Source organism: Macaca thibetana, chromosome 2 (genome assembly GCF_024542745.1).
Source record: "Macaca thibetana thibetana isolate TM-01 chromosome 2, ASM2454274v1, whole genome shotgun sequence".
NCBI classification, from domain to species: domain Eukaryota; kingdom Metazoa; phylum Chordata; class Mammalia; order Primates; family Cercopithecidae; genus Macaca; species Macaca thibetana.
The window spans coordinates 149,275,080-149,292,431 of record NC_065579.1 but is presented as its reverse complement, the minus strand read 5'-3'; the positions used below and the strand labels follow the sequence as shown (position 1 = coordinate 149,292,431).

At 34.9% G+C, this 17,352-nt stretch overlaps 1 protein-coding gene across 10 annotated transcripts in view; it reads right to left on the bottom strand.

The window, feature by feature from the left end:
* The window catches only part of ZNF148 (zinc finger protein 148), a 141,495-nt gene that overhangs the window by 42,470 nt on the left and 81,673 nt on the right, over positions 1 to 17,352 (bottom strand). For 8 of the 10 annotated variants that reach the window (XM_050781638.1, XM_050781636.1, XM_050781643.1 and 5 more), the window contains 3 exons: positions 12,502 to 12,627; positions 3,554 to 3,677; positions 2,148 to 2,231 (listed from right to left, as the gene is read on the bottom strand). In XM_050781638.1, coding sequence (XP_050637595.1) covers positions 2,148 to 2,231; positions 3,554 to 3,677; positions 12,502 to 12,627 — 334 coding nt within the window. The other 2 variants (XM_050781645.1, XM_050781644.1) reach the window with 2 other exon arrangements.

The window sequence follows — 17,352 nt, the reverse complement described above, 5'->3', positions numbered from 1 at the left end:
AAATGGGGATAGTAATAACTCCTGCCTTTCACAATTAATGTGAGGATGAAATGAGATATTTAACACAGTTTTCTGGTACTTAGTAAATTCTAAATAAACATTAACAACCCATTATACTCTGCTTAAATCCCAAGATTCCCCATGGTCTAGTGCAGTTGATTACAGAATTGTGACCAGCACTTTAAAAAAAAAAAATTCATACACACACACACAAAATATCGTAGTGCAATAAAGGTAAGTACTGTTTCAAAAATATTTTTTTCAGATACACACCCACTCACACACATATATTCTTAACTTAGCCTCATTTAGCTTTTCTGTGACACCTTCCCTAAGTAACTTTCACAGACAGCACATGTGTCTCTTCCTCAGGGCACAATAGTATCTTCAGAATTTTGTATAAAATTCTAGAACACTTAACTGCACTGTGCTTGCTTATATGTGTGTTTTTCCACGTCTATTTTCCCACAAGAATGTAAACTGCAAAGAAAAAAACTGCCTTATGTTATTTATTTCTGGCGCCTGAAAAACACTGGATGCTCAATAAATTTTTGTTGAATGAATGAGTAAAATATCAAACCCTAACAGGTATTAAGAACACACAAAAATAATCACTTTCATTTTTATCTGATCAGGTTTTATTGTTATATAGGAATTTAAATTTAGCTATAAGTCACACAAAATCTAATATAAATTTTTTCTCCCATAGTGCATTGTATAGCCCCTTCTAACAGAGATGAATACATTTACTTAAAAAACTGAAATGAGTAATGTGCAAAATGATTGTTAAAAAGTAGTACATCCAAGCATACAGACGTGTTGCCCAGTTAAAGTTTTATTGTTTTATTTATTTATTTATTTATTTTTTTGGAGACAGAGTTTCGCTTTTATTGCCCAGGCTGGAGTGCAATGGCGCGATCTCGGCTCACCGCAATCTCTGCCTCCCAGGTTCAAGCGATTCTCCTGCCTCAGCCCCCCAAATAGCTGGGATTACAGGCACGTGCCACCACGCCCGGCTAATTTTGTATTTTTAGTAGAGATGGGGTTTCTTCCATGTTGGTCAGGCTGGTATCGAACTCCTGACCTCAGGTGATCCACCCGCCTCTGCCTCCCAAAGTGCTGAGATTACAGGCGTGAGCCACCGCGCCCGGCCCGGCTGAAGTTTTATTTAAGCAGATCAGACACATTCATGCTTCTTTTTAGGGGCAAAGAAAATTGAAAAAAAAAGTTATCGGACAGAAAAGGTTGCTTCTATATGACAAACTGTCCTTTCATAAATACTGCAGGTTCCATGAGAACACATCTAAATAACAACACTGGGCAGGTACTTGCTTGAGTACTTTTAAAACAGAAAAATATGAAGAACTTTTCCAATATTCTCATATTATCACAATTCTCAATTCTATTCAAATGCAAAATTCAAAGTTATACAAATTTACCAACTCTGCTTTTATTCCATCACAAAAAGCAAAACACTGGAAATCAATTCTAAAGAAACACTTTTCAACATGCTTAGAGGCAACAAAGGTTAAGTCAACAGACTATTAAATCAAAGTTACTTATAAAAGTTGGTTTTACCACTGGCAAAAATAGATGCAAATAAATATTTGCTCTAAAATGAGACTTAGGTTTTTAAGGTATGTGTTCCTTTATAATGATCCTCTAGAATATTTAATTTCTAAATCATTAATAACTTGACTGAGAAATCGGTAATTCTCAACTTTTTAAGATTACATGTTTACTGATAGGGTAAGGTATATACACGAAATGCAAAGAAAGAGAATGAATTGTACTGCTGCTTCAGTAGTCAGGAATTCGCTTCCTACCTCAGACTAATGAACGATAACTTAAAGCTTAGTAAACACCTAAGGAAATAGCAATTTCAGAAAATCTTCCTTCCTTTTGTGACTTTAAACATATATTTTAGGTTATTATGCAACTCTATTTCAAAGTAATTTCTTGGGCTTGGACATTAAAGTTAAGTCTTAACAGTTAACATTGATTTATTGAAGGGATAAAAAAGATAACCTGTGATTTAGAGTCTAAACCAATGGAAATGGCAGCAAGTCACTGCCACTTATTAAAAATTCTTCCCTCCATCTGAAATAATCATTTTAATGAACCTAGTAAGGGTGGTTAACACTCACCAGTATGAATCTTCTCATGTCTCTGTAGCAGGTACTTCTGTATGAAACGCATGTCACATTGACTACATTGAAATGGTTTTTCGCCTTAAAATAATTTCACATCCACAAATTAGTTACTGAATAAAACAACAGTTTTTAGTTACTGTTTCTGAGGAAAGAAAAATCTTAGATGCCCAAATTTTGGAAAATTACAAAATAGCCATACAAATTTTTGATGTTATTAACAGAATTTTATTTCCTCTCCATTTTTTTTCCCAGGATTTAAAAATTCATATTCTCACAATCACATAAAAATGAGATTAAATTTGATCTATATATTCAAGGGGGGAAAAGGAAATAAATAAAACAATTTAAAATTAAATTTTAAAATCATGGGGTAAGAAAGAACTCTACAGGTTCTCACGTGTCTTAAACATATTATCTTTCTTTTTATTTGGAAGAAGGTGTGCCCATCCTGTTTTCTCCCTAGTTAACCATCCATCTATGCCCTTTTACATATTGTCTTCAGAACCTTCAGAACTTTCTAAACATCCCTTTTTAAAAAGATCTTGTCTCTTCAAACTTTCTCTCTCTGCTGGGGCTTTTCCTTTTAAGGAAAGTATTCTCTGGACTGTTCTATGCTGAGAAACCTTGTTTCAGTCCTGAAACACTTCTACCTTAGTACTTTCTCTCCTTCCCTTTCACTACACCTCCTTAAAAGAATAGTCCACTCTAAGTCTCAGATTCTTCACTGCCCACTTGTGGTTTAACCCTTATACTCTGTTTTCTGAAAAGCTACTTGTGATCTCCTTGCTATTTATTCCAAAGATTTTTTTCTCGGTTCTCTAACCTCTATCCTCCCTAGGGCACTGGCACTGTTGGTCACACCCTGCTTGGAATTCTAGCTTCTTCCAGCTTCTGGGACACTATTTTCCTAATTCACCAAATCTCCCTTATAACTGTTTTTATTCCTCATTTCATCTTACATGTCTAGTTTGTTTACCCAGAGGTCTGCCATCTTTAATACTGTTCTCTACAACTTCATTATCTTAGCTATCATTTATTTATATTTGATTTCCAAATCCATGTTTTAAACTCTGCCTGGATATTTTGCATACACAAAAAATGAACACTGACAAACAGGCTTTTAATAATACATTCTCTAATCATTTCTCTAGCTAAATGGAGCACATTAAGCCAAACAGGTGTCCAATTAAGACTATTTAATTAATTTTACACATCCATGCTAATTGTTTTCTCACTCAACATTTTTTCCTGGTTTCCTTCTGACATTCTGGCCTACAAAATCTCTGATTTGGAATGCCAGATTAGCTGTGGTCTTAGGAATGAATGACGTTTACACGAAGATGAAAATAACAAAGATAATAACTTTAATGGCCACAAGCCCATTTCAATTCAAGAAATACCTGTATGAATGAAGACATGTCTCTGTAAGTGATAGTTCGTTCTAAAGGCAGCATTGCAGTGCTCACAAACGTGAGATTTAGGGGTTTTCAAACCAAGTGATCCATCCTCATTTATTGTAAGGATCTAGTTCAAAAAAAAGAGGCAAAAACAAAAGAAATAAGTTTTAAAAACATAATTAAATAGTAATTTTTAAAAAAGATAATGCAAACAATGGTCACCAGAGATTATGAAATATTTTGTTTTTAAATAATCTTGAAAAGACTATTAGAATAATGTTATCATTAACTGTAAGAAAGTACAACGTGACTCAGAATGAGCAAAAATCACTAATAAAACCTTGGAAGCTGGTTAAGTAAGATCTCATCACAGCCTTCTCCTCTGTAATGCTGATGCGTGATGGGTCCTAAGTGTTCAGTTAGGGTGAGCACAGGTATATTTTCAATTTCAAATTCTCATATATGCAGGAAAAAAAGCCTTTAGACATGATCTAAACATCAATCAGTATGGGACTAATTAAATAAATCATGGAAAATGAATACAATTTAATATTATGTGGTCGTAAAATAAAATGACAAAGCTTTCTAATACTTATATGAAAAGGGTGTCAGGATTTGTTAAGTTAAAAAAAGGCAAAGTTTAGAAGTGTTTTGCTAGTTTTGCAAAGTTTAGTGTATAGTTTTGCTAACTTTTGTATATAAAAGGTACATACAGGAATATATATTTGTATAGGCATAAAAACTACTTGAGAAGGAGATATATATATATAGAAGTATATATCCTTGATTATGATGGCTGGGGAACTGTGCAGACAAGAGATAAAATGGGAGGGAGGTTTTACACTGTATACTTAACACATTTTTTTGAACCATGTAAGTGGTTACCTATCACTTAAAAAAAGAGAACACTTAAGTTTTCAAGTTATAATATGTAGAATTTAGGGTCTGTTTCCAGACCCTAAAGGTTATTCTAGAACTACTAAATTATTGTTAAACATATTCGTAAGAATATTTGTCAAACAAATAAATTACAAGTGGGTATGGGGTCCATCTGGGACATAAGTACTGAATAGGAAAATTATTCCTTAAAAAAATTTTTTTTAAAAATAGAAGTGGGTAAAAGGAAGGAAGACAGGAGTCAAAGAAAGCAACCTTATATTTCTGAGCTTATTGAGATTAACAGTATTGTGAGTCTCGTCTGGATGGCACCAGAGAAAAACTCACCTTAGGCTGCATGTATTCCAATTTATCAACAACTTGTTCAATGTGCAACATTAAGCTGCCTCTTGGCCAGGCATGGTGGCTCAAGCCTGTAATCCTAGCACTTTGGGTGGCTGAGGTAGGTGGCTCACTTCAGCCCAGGAGTTCAAGACCAGCCTGGGCAAAATGACAAAACCCCATCTCCACAAAAATTAGCCAGGTGTGGTGGCACATCCCTGTACTCCCAGCTACTTGGGAGGCTGAGGATGGGAAGAACATTTGGGCCAGGAGGTCAAGGCTGCAGTGAGCCATCATCATCCCACTGCACTCCAGCCTGGGCAATAGAACAAAACCCGTCTCAAAAAAAAAAAAAAAAAAAAAAAATTGCCTTTCATCAGACATATGGAAGAGTGAAAATTATTCCTTTTTCATTATTGAGGAAAGCAAAAAAAAAAAAAGCAGAATATGATGTTGAAGCAGCAAAGAAAACCAGAAGATCTGATCAGGAGGAGTATGCCCAGTGAGAGGGAAACAATGCTCTAGGTGCGGGCATACAGAATGGGAGCTAAGAAACTGTCCAACATAGGTAGAGAAAACTGGGAAACAAAGAACTGTGGAAACTGATGAGGGCCTGCAAACACACAGCTATGACGCCTTCTCAAACCTAGAAAAGGGTAGTAGGTAAAGGAAAACGGCTTTAATCCTTAAAACATTTTTACTTTAAATTCAAGAAGACAGTTTAGTTTATACTATATGCAAATCAGCAGTGATTATTATGCAAATTACACAGGGCATTTGGATTCTGGGCAAACAGCCAATGTGGTCAACAATGCTTCAAAGTCTATGCACCAAAGTCATGGAAGGGAAACATTTGGCAGGAGAATGGAAGTGGGTGTCACAGCTTCCTGAGGAGAGTCAAAGAGAGTGGAAAGCTTCATCTCTGGGCCAGTCCCGTTTTAAATTTTTTCAACCCCTCCAAGTCACATAATAATAAGCAAGTTAACACTGTGCAAAAGGAAAACACACAAAATCTTTTAAAATATGACTCAAAATATTTTTGACATAAAACAAAAAGATGTTAAATACTTATATAAAATGGAACTAAAAACAAGACAGCAGCAGGTATTTTTTTCATGTATGTTGATAACAAATAAGAACATCCAACTGCCAAAAAACATGGCACTTCAATAGCTTTCTGTGGCATAGCAACTGCAAGGAAAGGCTTTGTAAGGAACAAATCTGGCCCAAGTTGCTTAATGTGAAACGGATGTAATCCTTGACTGTACAAAGTCCTTTTATGACGAGTTGAGGAGTTCTAGGTCATTGTTTTCTGGTACTGCTGCCTTTCTTTGTCGATTCAAGCCTTAATTCAAGGTGAATTTTGTGGATGAAACAGCTACCACTGCCTTGTGGATAAACACACAGGAAAATCTAGCTTTTTTAAAGTTCAAAGACAGAAAGACCAAATTCTTGGACATTTTATATTTTCCTTTCTTTCTTTAGGCCCGAGTAACAAATATCTTTGTTTAAAGGACACAGAGTAAACTCATCTTGACTCAGATGAGCATCAATGGCCGTTCCAATTTGTAGCCTGTTTTAAATATATCTAAATGATTTTTATTCCCCCTTATAATCTCAGAGTCCAAAATGGTATCTGGAGCATAGTGGAGACTCTATTCCTGTCAACGGACCTGGCTGCCTGCTGTTCATATCAAATACTCCTCTTAGCTTACCACTTTATTGTTTTTTAAATGTGTTGCTAAAAGCAAAACTTTACTTTTCAATTTTTTAGTCTTCAGATAACTGAGTAGTGAGAGAAGCGTGTAGTTAAAGAATAAAATCCCTTAGCAGAACAAAACTAGCACATTAACGCAGGCAAAATTTTCTTCCCTGGTATTGACTTGCCTTCTTTTTTGCTCACACCTTTTCAAGACCTTTAATGTAGAATGTGATCTACCAGCTGAGTGTGTTTGCCTTGGAGATTAGCAGTCTTACCTGCAACTGGTTCCATAAAATATTTTTGCTTTTCTTTTTCCCCCAACATATGAACACCATTACAATTAAAGAATTTTATGTTTAAAATGTTAAATTCTAAGATGCCTGCTATAGCATTTTCAGATGCTTTATCTTGCCTCTTGTCATTGCTACTTCAGAAGAAATATGGTATATTACATACACCAAGTAATCAGGCTTTAGCAAGTGGAGAAATCAGTAATACTCTAATTCTCAACACACTAGATTTTTATTTCTTATGTGTTCAGTAAATTTAAAACAAGATTTTATAGAAAAAAAATTGAGTATCAAATGGCATTTCTCAGTTAATCTGCTTTCTTAATCTCATATTCATTGTGATATATTTTCTGTTTTAAGACAAATCCATTACCAGCCAGCTACCTAAATATACACATATGGTGAATGTTATCTTAAATAATATACCCATTTTAATCAGGCAAAGCCCTAAAGTCTGCCTATTCAAATTCAGAGATTTTTCACTCCATAAGGATCACTGCCACTGACTAAATGAAACCTGACACCCCTTACTGAGAAAAAGTTCTGTTTTCCTAAAAGGCAGACACGATTTTTCACATTCAAATGTGTACTACTAAAATTATTAAAGCATATTTTAAACTAAACACTATAAGTTTTATCATATATTCCTGAATCAGTCAAAATCAGCTTCTAAGCCACCAAAACTCAAAAGACAACTTAGATAAGAGAGTTTATATTTCTCACCTATTATGAGATGTTCTACTGCAACTGGGGATGGAGAATGACAGCTGTGACAATTGTCTTTACTCTCCAAATCCAATGAGAAATGGAAAATAGTGCAAGTCCAAAGATAACACAATTAACAGTCATCCTGAGTAATACCCATCATGGCAACTTGACTGTCCTGGTCATCCTTATTAACCCATTCTAACATTGTCACTTTCTTTCATTCATCGAGTTTTTTTTATTGTTTCTCAGTACTACATTTTTCTCATCACCAAATTTCATTTTTAAATGGCAATTCACTGTATCATAACCATGGTACAACAACTATGTTAAGCAAAATGACCCTGGGTTTTAGAAAAGGCTTTTTCTTCCCTGTTTCCTGAATATTAGGCAAAGAAGTAGGTGATATTTTCTAACGAAAGATTTACATCAGATTTTTTTTTCAAAGTTAGGGTTCAGTTCTATGGGAAAACAATTTGCCCAAAACACACAATTTCCTGGGAAAATTAGATAAATAAAACTCTATTATTTTGCCAATCTTCTTCCTTCATTTTCTTACTATTCCATACTTTCTGTTTTCATCCTCAAGTTTTATAATCAGTTCATCTTTAAAGCTACTTCTTCCTAAATCAAGGTAACATGTAGAAGAAAGCGTGACAAATGTCTGGTACATCTACTTCTCTGTTTCTTTTCATTAAATTTTCCTTATTTTACATAATTCAATCTTAAATCTTTTTTATACCAAAATCCAAAGTCTTTTCTGGGAACCAACAATATACAATAAATTGTTGGGAAAGGATTCTCTATACCGTTTATGATCTATTTGATGCGTGAAAAGTACTCTTCCTCAGTTCAGCATAACTTTGAATAATCAATTTTTATTCAGATCACCTAAAGTGTTACAACAAACAACCCAGTTCCTTTCTTCTGATGAGAGATCCTGGCACGTAACAGGCACTCAAATTATTTGTTGAATAAATGAAAAGATATATTTCAGAATAAAAAGATGTAATTAAAAATATCCTCTCTCTCAGTTACTAAGGAGCTTGAAAAGACCTATATAATATATACGACATGGGATTTAGATAATATTGTTACATTTTACTGAAAAAAATTCTTAGAATTCATTAATGTTAACCCAACAATCCTCCTAAAACCCTTCTGAGATGGAAAATGTTACCTTCTAATTCACGTAACAAGTGAATACCAAAGTCCAGTAGTAATACCTCATTTATTCAGAAACTTCTAGTGTCAAGATTTGAGGTTTTCAAGCTTAAGAGTATAACAATCACCAAAAACAGACTCAAAGGGGCAAAGGAAAGTGATGTTAAGTGGCCACCCAAATATACAGCAATGTAAAAATGAATAGCATGTCACCAAGGAATGAGAAGTGAAGTGATAATAAGCAGTATAACACTTAAAGTCTAACAGTGAGGATTTTCAGGGTCAGGTGGGTGGGGGAGAGCCCTAAAATCTCTGTTCTCCTAGAGGGCTTCAACTGCAATACACGATTTTAAAAAATGTTTATGTCAGCTTCAAGACATTAAACACTGAATTACGTTGAAGTACACTATATTTAAAAGGAAAACAACACATTAAAGATTTCCCAAAAAATGGTGAAAATGAAATTTGATATTTAAAAGGTGTAAGCTTCTATTATGTAGAAAACTTACTTTCATAAAACAGCTAATTCCACAACAGATGCAAATACCTTGACCTAGATGATGTTCCCTATCTCAGTTATCCTCTTCATCAGGCATCCTGCCAAGTGTATTTAGGCAGCTTTCAAGTATCAAAACCTACCTTAAGATGATCAGGCTTTCCCATTGCATTTAAGTTTTCCCAAAAAAAAAAAAAAAAAGACTCAGCTTTGCCATATGAGAAAGGTTCAGAAAGCAAGTATTGCTTAAAATCCATGGCAGCTAAAAGATGACATAACACAGTACTTCACAAAACTTATAAAGGGAGCCATAGTTAAACATGGATGTTTATAGGCTCTGATATTTTTACTAAAACTCTATCGCATTAGTTATATTTCTTGTGCAGGTCCCCAATCTAATACTACACAATGGTGACACAAACTCAAAATATTCACAATGGCAAGATTTTAAGATTTGGAAAAGGTGCTGGGGGAGAATGGAGTCCTCTAGGCATAATAAATCATAATTATTTGAGGAACTTAAAATTGTTTTTAAGGAATTTGAAACAAGTAACACTTACTGATTTACAAACATGGGTGAGTTTCTCTTTCTCTTCATACCAAAGAGCAGAACAAATTACTTTAACAGAAGTTCTGAAGCATAAATTTTTATACACACTCCTGAGAAAATGTAAAATTACTCACTGATTATACCTTAAAGTTCTAAGACTCCAGACACAAAAAACCCATTCATCTGGAGATGGCAGACCAGTGGTTAAAAACAGTTCACAACCATTCCCTGTCCCATTACATGTAACATGCCAGGATAATTGAAAAATAATTGTTTGTTCTTTATTAAAACAAACAAACAAACACAGGGTTCCACAACGTTGCCCAGGATAGTCTTGAACTCCTGGGGTCAAGCAGTTCTTCCGTCTCAGACTCCCAAAGTGCTAGGATTACAAGTGTGAGCCACTGTACCTGGCCTGTTTGTTATTCTTACACCTCTGTCTTCTGTATATTGTTTCTAGTCACTTCATCTTTCTAAGAATTTCTCTAAACGGCTTCCTTAAAACATTCTCTTATATATACTATACTTAGAACAGGACGACTCTGTCATCTGGCCACTATAGGTATATAAATACTTAAATAATACCTTTAGAAATATTCTAAAATGATACATTATAAACGAGTTTTATCTCAAATTAGACAAGCAAAATAGCTTAAAGTCTGTAAATACCTACCTATATTTACAAATACCTAGAACATACCACCAAAAACAGAGTCCAACACCCAATAAGCAGATAATCTGGGTTTTAGTCAGAATTTCAAGAAGAGAGCACACTTGAAATAGATACCCCATAGATCAGCAACGAATCCAAAGTAACAATCAATCACTATCACAAACGATTTTAGAAATAATTTTGCACACAAAACCTGGTATCATTCTATATTTGAAGAACTTGATTTGTTCATTAATATAAAGAACCCCCAAAAATGATATAAATTACTGAGAAAAACATTAAAACCCCAAGAAAAGAAGTGGAGGGAGAGGGAAGAAAAGAAGGGAGAATTTCACAAAACATCAAATATAAAATGCCAACAAAAATTTTAGAAGTTTAGTGTGACCAGAAACTAAAGAAATTCAAATTTAAACTATAATGAGGCTCCCATCTTAAGCAAAGTCACTCAAGACCAGTGAGAATGCAGACAGATACACCTCAGGTTCACTGCAGGTAGAAATGTAACTGGTATAACATTTCTGAAAAGAGTAACATTATCAAGAAATCTTTCTAAAAGTTCACACCCTTTGATCAATAGTGCACAAAGATACATACTCAAACATTTTAAGTGCAGCATGATTTAAAACAGAAACAAAAGGACTACAACTTTCAAATAACATAATAATGTCCAATAAAGCAATAATTAAATATTAACATGATCTATCAAAAAATAGATTATGTAGCTAATAAAATGATTACAAAAAACATCAAGAATTTAAAGCACAAAAATTGCTTACATACACTTTAAGTGTTAAAAATCAGCTAATTAAATATGTATTATACCTACATATCTATCCGCACATATTTGAAAAAAGATAGAAAGGGAATATGGCAGAAAATCCAAGTAGTTATCTCAAGGAAATGTAACTACGGGTTATTTTAGTCTCTATGTTTTTCAAAATTTGCTATCGCAGGCATACTTATATAGCCCCCAAATAGTGGTATGCTGGCAAATATTTAACCACCAGCTAAGGAATCAGGGGGTAGAGAAGCATTTGCTGATTTCTGGGGTGTAAATATTCCCACCATAGCTAATTATAAGCTACCAATCGTTTTGGCAACTAGTTTGCAAATGAAATCTTGCAAGCCAGATCGAGCTGGCTCCAACACTCCAGTAAGTCCAAAAGTATAAAAAACATAAATAATAATGATGATTATAATTTCAAAACACAAATATTTAAAAAGCCATCAAAAAAATCTATTACAGTATGATCTTTTTTAAAAGGACTTGCTCACCACATGAGGGAAGAAAAAAATAAGACTTAACTATAAAAATGCAAATATACTGCAGAGAGTTCAGAGAATTTCTAGGAATACCAAAAATGCTGCATACATTCAGCTATCACTATACTAAAGAGAAAAAAGCAGGCCAGGAGTGGTGGCTCATGCCTGTAATCCCAGTACTTTGGGAGGTTGAGGTGGGAGGACTGCTTGAGACCAGGAGTTGGAGACTACCCTGGCCAACATTGGAAGACCCCATTTCTGTAAGAAATTCAAAAATTAGCCAGGCATGGTGGCACATGCCTGTGGTCCCAGCTACTCAGGAAGCTGAAGCAGGAGGATCCCTTGGGACTGGGAGACTAAGGCTGCAGTGAGCCATGATCATGCCACTGCACTCCAGCCTGGGTTACTTGTTGATTTACTAACCCATTCATTAACCCATAAAATATTTATTGAAGATCTATTATGTCTCCTATTCCAGGCTCTTAGGATACAGCTGTGAACAAAATGAAGTCCCTGCCCTCATGAAGTTTACATCCTATTAACAGGGATCCTATACCTTTTGCTGATGAATAACTGGTATTACATTTTCCTGAAACCTTCATATAAAGATAAGGAAAACTAACACAAATGAGAAGAAAGGGCAATGCATGCCATCTGTTAGAGATATGGAAAAAGAAAAGTTCATTTTTAGACAAGTCAGGAACATGGTGAAAGAGAAGCAAAAAAACTGAAAGCAAGGCCCACCACCTCCATGCAGGCATGCACCCCTTCCTACTAAACCACACAAGACTTTTACATCTGCCTTAGGGTCCAGCCAGGTTCTTGCCTATAGAATTAACCAACAGTTGGAATTAAGAGCTTGTGATTACCACCTTAATATATTGTCTTACTTTTGCGGGGGAACGTTGTTTCCGCTTCTTCTTTTTCTGTAAGTCTACTGGCTCTCTGATTTGTTTTTTGTCTCTCATCAGTTGCTCAGATACATCAGTAAAAGTAATTTCCTGCTTTACACTTATCTGTTTAAAAAAAGAAAAGCCAATTTTAGACACAAATAAAAAGTTCATTGTGACAAAAGGCCATTTTATGTTTAATCCTTTGCTAAACCCACATATAGGTAGGTGCTCCCAGAATGATGATCTATTTGTGTGTGTGCTAACTATATACTGTGCTATAGAATTCATCAATAGGCAGTGAGTAATAAGAATTGAGAGTACATAAATTGAGGGATAAACAATTTTTTTAAAAAATCTACCTGAGAAAAAAGATTAAAGACGTCCTGGGAAAACATGATCATAAGACCAAGCAGAGGTCAGGAAATCGTAACATCAATTTCATTCCCACATTTAAGGAAACTGATACTTAAAAGCACACAAAAAAGGTTAAGTTCCAAAAATCACAATACTGAATGGGCTCTGTATTTATAAAATATCAAGTAAACCCCACAAAATTCTAAAAGATAATTTATCAAAAGAAGGACAAATTAACAATGAAAATCTACTCATCTTCATGCTCAACATTTTTGTCGTATGACTCAAGATCTTAGCCAGTACTTTCCTGGGCTCTACAACAAACCATCACCAAATATGTGTTTACAGAAGCAAGTATAATTTTAGGCCGCTACACTGTACAAGACATGATACTAACTACATAATAGAGAAATACTAGAAGAAACATTAAGATTTCAACAATGTTCTTCAATTTTCAGATCTCAATTCTCAGAGTTACTTGTCCTTAAAGAAAAGAAAAACCAAGGTTCTAAGATCACTAACGGTACTGTCGTCACTCTCATCAGATTTGATGGTGTTCAGTCATCCCCTCCTCACTGCTACATTTTCAATCTATCCTTGAAGTTAAACAAGAACCTTAAAACTAAGAAACTTTCAACTCAGGCTATAAAATACACTAAAGATCCTTGAGAATAATTCAGTAAGAACAATATGCTAATGGCTACATTTTCAATAACCATACTAAAAAGGTTGATGCAAAAGATGATCAACATCTTACAGATTCACAGTGTAAAGGTGGAAAACAGCTGTGTAGAAGAGGTTCACAAGAAAAATGCAACCCAAGCCAGGAATCTCAGACTGACCAAATAAAAAGTGGAAGTTCTCATGAATTCCTGAAATGCAGGCCATGGGAGAATCACAAATCAAGAACCTTGGCACAAAAACATGATATAAATGATGATTTATTTAGCTAGTAATTCTACCAAGTTACAGAAGGGTGCAGTGACCACTCTTCTGGCTTTGTTGGTATCAATTATTTTGAATACGAAATAGGATGGTAAAATCACCACCTATAAGACTTGGGAATACAGACCTCTTATCACCTCTGAAGTGATATTTACTGAAAAACAATTACTGGGAATGAGTATGAGACAAGAAAAGATAACAGACTACGTAAGCAGCTGTGGAATTTTTCTGCCCTATTTTGAAAGAGTACCAAAAAGTAGTGCAAACATTTCTGTCAGCGTGTAAATTCCAAATAAACCATGGAAATGTAGCATGCGGCAATAAAAAAGAGGAACTGTTTTTAGCAAGTGTCAAGAGTGTAAGATAAATTCATAAATAAGTTCTGCTGTTAACTGCCATTCACAAACCAAAGAAGAGTCTTTATATGCAAACAGTAAAACAGATTAATACATATATCTGAACCTGTTATTTCCACATATATGGAAAGTGATTATATGAATACTATGATTTTCACCTAGTCCCATTAGTACCCTCATGCCTATTTGCAGGCCTGAATTTCAATGCTGTTCTTATTACCAGTCCAGAAATGCCACCACCACCACCATCCACCACCACCCTACCTGCCCTTCTTTAGATATGCCTAAATGCAGACATTTCTCCTAAAACTCTAAGGCCCCTGCTCATCCACTGAGCCAATCTCCCTCTGGGCTTCCCACTTTGAAACTACAGAAGCTACCAGACATGATTTCCTTTTCACATCTCCCTTCTATACTCATCTAACTTCTTCCCCAAGTTAAGACAGAAGTAGAGATCTATAGTGTCATGCTTCCTCTCCTCTTGCCACTCCCTATGCTGGTTCTTTCTTGCAAGTTCTAAAACATCTCTTAATTACCCTATTTCTCATTTTCAGTCTTTCCCTCTTTATTCTCCTGATTTTAAATATAAAGAGTCCTCCCTATACTGAAAATATCCTTCCTTTGATTCTAATCATTAACTCAACTCCAGAATGACTTGCTTTATCAAGACTTATTTCTCACCCCAAAATAAAGTCTTACTTTTATATTTAACTATTTAGTGTACATGTATACTGTCTTGATATTTTAAAGTAAGATACTCTTTATTGGTATTTCTTATAACAGCTGTCATTCATTTTCTCATTCAATGGCTATTAAGTGCCTGCTATGTCAGGCTAAAATACTATAACAAAAACATTTACTGAGATTGTAATACGTGCAAAGTGCCATTCTACATACATTCTAGATACTACATTCTAAATATGAGATTTCCTTTTCAAAGGTCTTAAAATGTAGATGCAGAGTTCTGATGCATTACCAAAAAAAAAAAACAAAAAACAAACAACAACAACAACAACAACAAAAAACACCTAATACAGACAGCACATGTCATACTCAAACTGAACGGAACAGAGAATAAGCGTAGAAATTCAAAGGGAGAAATAAAGACAATGTGAAACAACTGCATCAGACTTTAGGGACAAAACAACAGATGATGACAGCTGCAAGTTTATCACATATATCTCCCGTTTTAATTTTTTCTTGCAAATTTGCTACTCTTCTCAACTTCATCTAGTCTCAATAAGTGATATAACAAATATAAATTAACTAAAATAATGTTGCCAGACATAATATGATGAATAAGTATTTCACTACAGTTGCAAATTTTGGTCTACCCTCTCTCCCCACCTTCCAAACAAGATGACTGACTCCTTGGAATCATTTTAAACTCTTCCTTCTCTTTATTCCCAACATCCTGCACCCACACCCAGTGACATCCACTTCCCTCCAATTAACCATACAACCTCACTGACTTAGAGCATTATCATCTCCCAATGTATTCTTCTACAAATAAATTAATATAAAACTATTTCCTTATCATTTCCTCAGTGAGGAATTGGCAACAGACTGTTGCCTATAGTATCCATTATCAGCTCCCCAGCTCAACTTTCAAAATTCTGTATGATCTACTTTACAGAAAAGACCTAAGGTACTTGGCAGAAGGATATGACCTTACCATCACTCCTCTCCATTTCTAGAGTCACATGTTCTTATCAATTTTCAATTTCAAATTTTGATGTTCTCACTCATCTCCCAACCCACTGGAGTAAAACGAAGGTGGTCTTTCTGTTTTCTCCTATACTCTACTACTGATTCCATTCCCACCCATTTCCACAGCTCTGCTGTTTCACTATCTATTTTATAGTCTCCCTGACACTACTGGCTACTTCTTCTCTTCTTAAAAGCACACTGAAATTTCCCCTATAAGTTCTTGTGGACCAAAATTTTTCCAGCTACTATCTTCCTTCTTTTGGCCAAATATTTTGAAAGAATAATCTGTAGTCAGCATAGAGATAAAATAATTGTGCCCAAATTTAGAGAAATGGTTCTTCTGAAAGTAAAAGTAGTACACACCGCCGTATAAAAAAAGATGTGTTTAACTATCACTAGAAGGAACCTGTTCAAAATACTGCCTAGGCAACACCCAAGTTGAATCAAGGTGACTGAAAGTATAACAGGTTTAAATATAAAAGGAAAGGTATGACACAATTAACGGTACTGTAAATGTACTGTCTAAAGAATGTCAGCAATATGGGGGTATTCATGGAGTCCAGAAAAAGAGAAATTTAAGATTAAGTTTTAATTTGCATGTATATTTCCAGCATAGAACTGCAAGAACAGTTTGATGTAACCAGACAACAGGAAGACTTCAAATTCTAAGCTCACAAAGCCACAGAACAGGACAGGGAGGTGAAGCAATACACTGATGGACAGGCCTGTGTGAATCATGAACTATACCTGTCCCGTTTGCCTGATCCATGACTGCATGCAAAATTTGGAAAAGAGCTACATTTGTCAGGCGAAAGTCCATAGCTATCCTTTGATTTTGAAAAGGTTCAGAGAGCCACAGTTGGAAACAAACATTCTGGTCTATATACCTATTACATTTCTCACTATAAATGTAAATTCTGGTTACTAGATCACCATCTTACAGTTTATATAATTAAAGATGAACTAGATGAACTGATCAAATCAAGTTACCTTACCTGAATCAGTGCTGACCATCCCTATCCTACTTGGAAATTCTAGTCTTCCAAGTTCCATAAAATCACCTAATTTAAGTTCTCTCCTTTTCTTCATAGCAGTTCTTCTGGATCCATCCTTCCAGTGATATGTGCCTGTATTTTGTAACAGTTTCAGTAAATTTACATCAGTGGTTCTTAACTCTTTATGTTTAAAGTCGGGAGAATAAAAAAGGAAAGACTGAAAATGAGAAAAAGGTCAGGGTAATCAAGAGATGTTTTAGAACTTGCAAAAAACAGTCAGCATAGTGTGGGGACTCCTGAAGGTCCCTTATACCCTTTTAGGTCATTCATGACATCAAAACTACTTTCACAATAGTATCAGATTTTTAAAACTCTCTTTCTCTCAAAAGTATACAGTGGCATTTTACAGAGGCTAATTAAAATGTGGTATCACCACAGACTGAATACATGTCACCAAAGATATGCGTTATATCCAGTTATATTAAGCC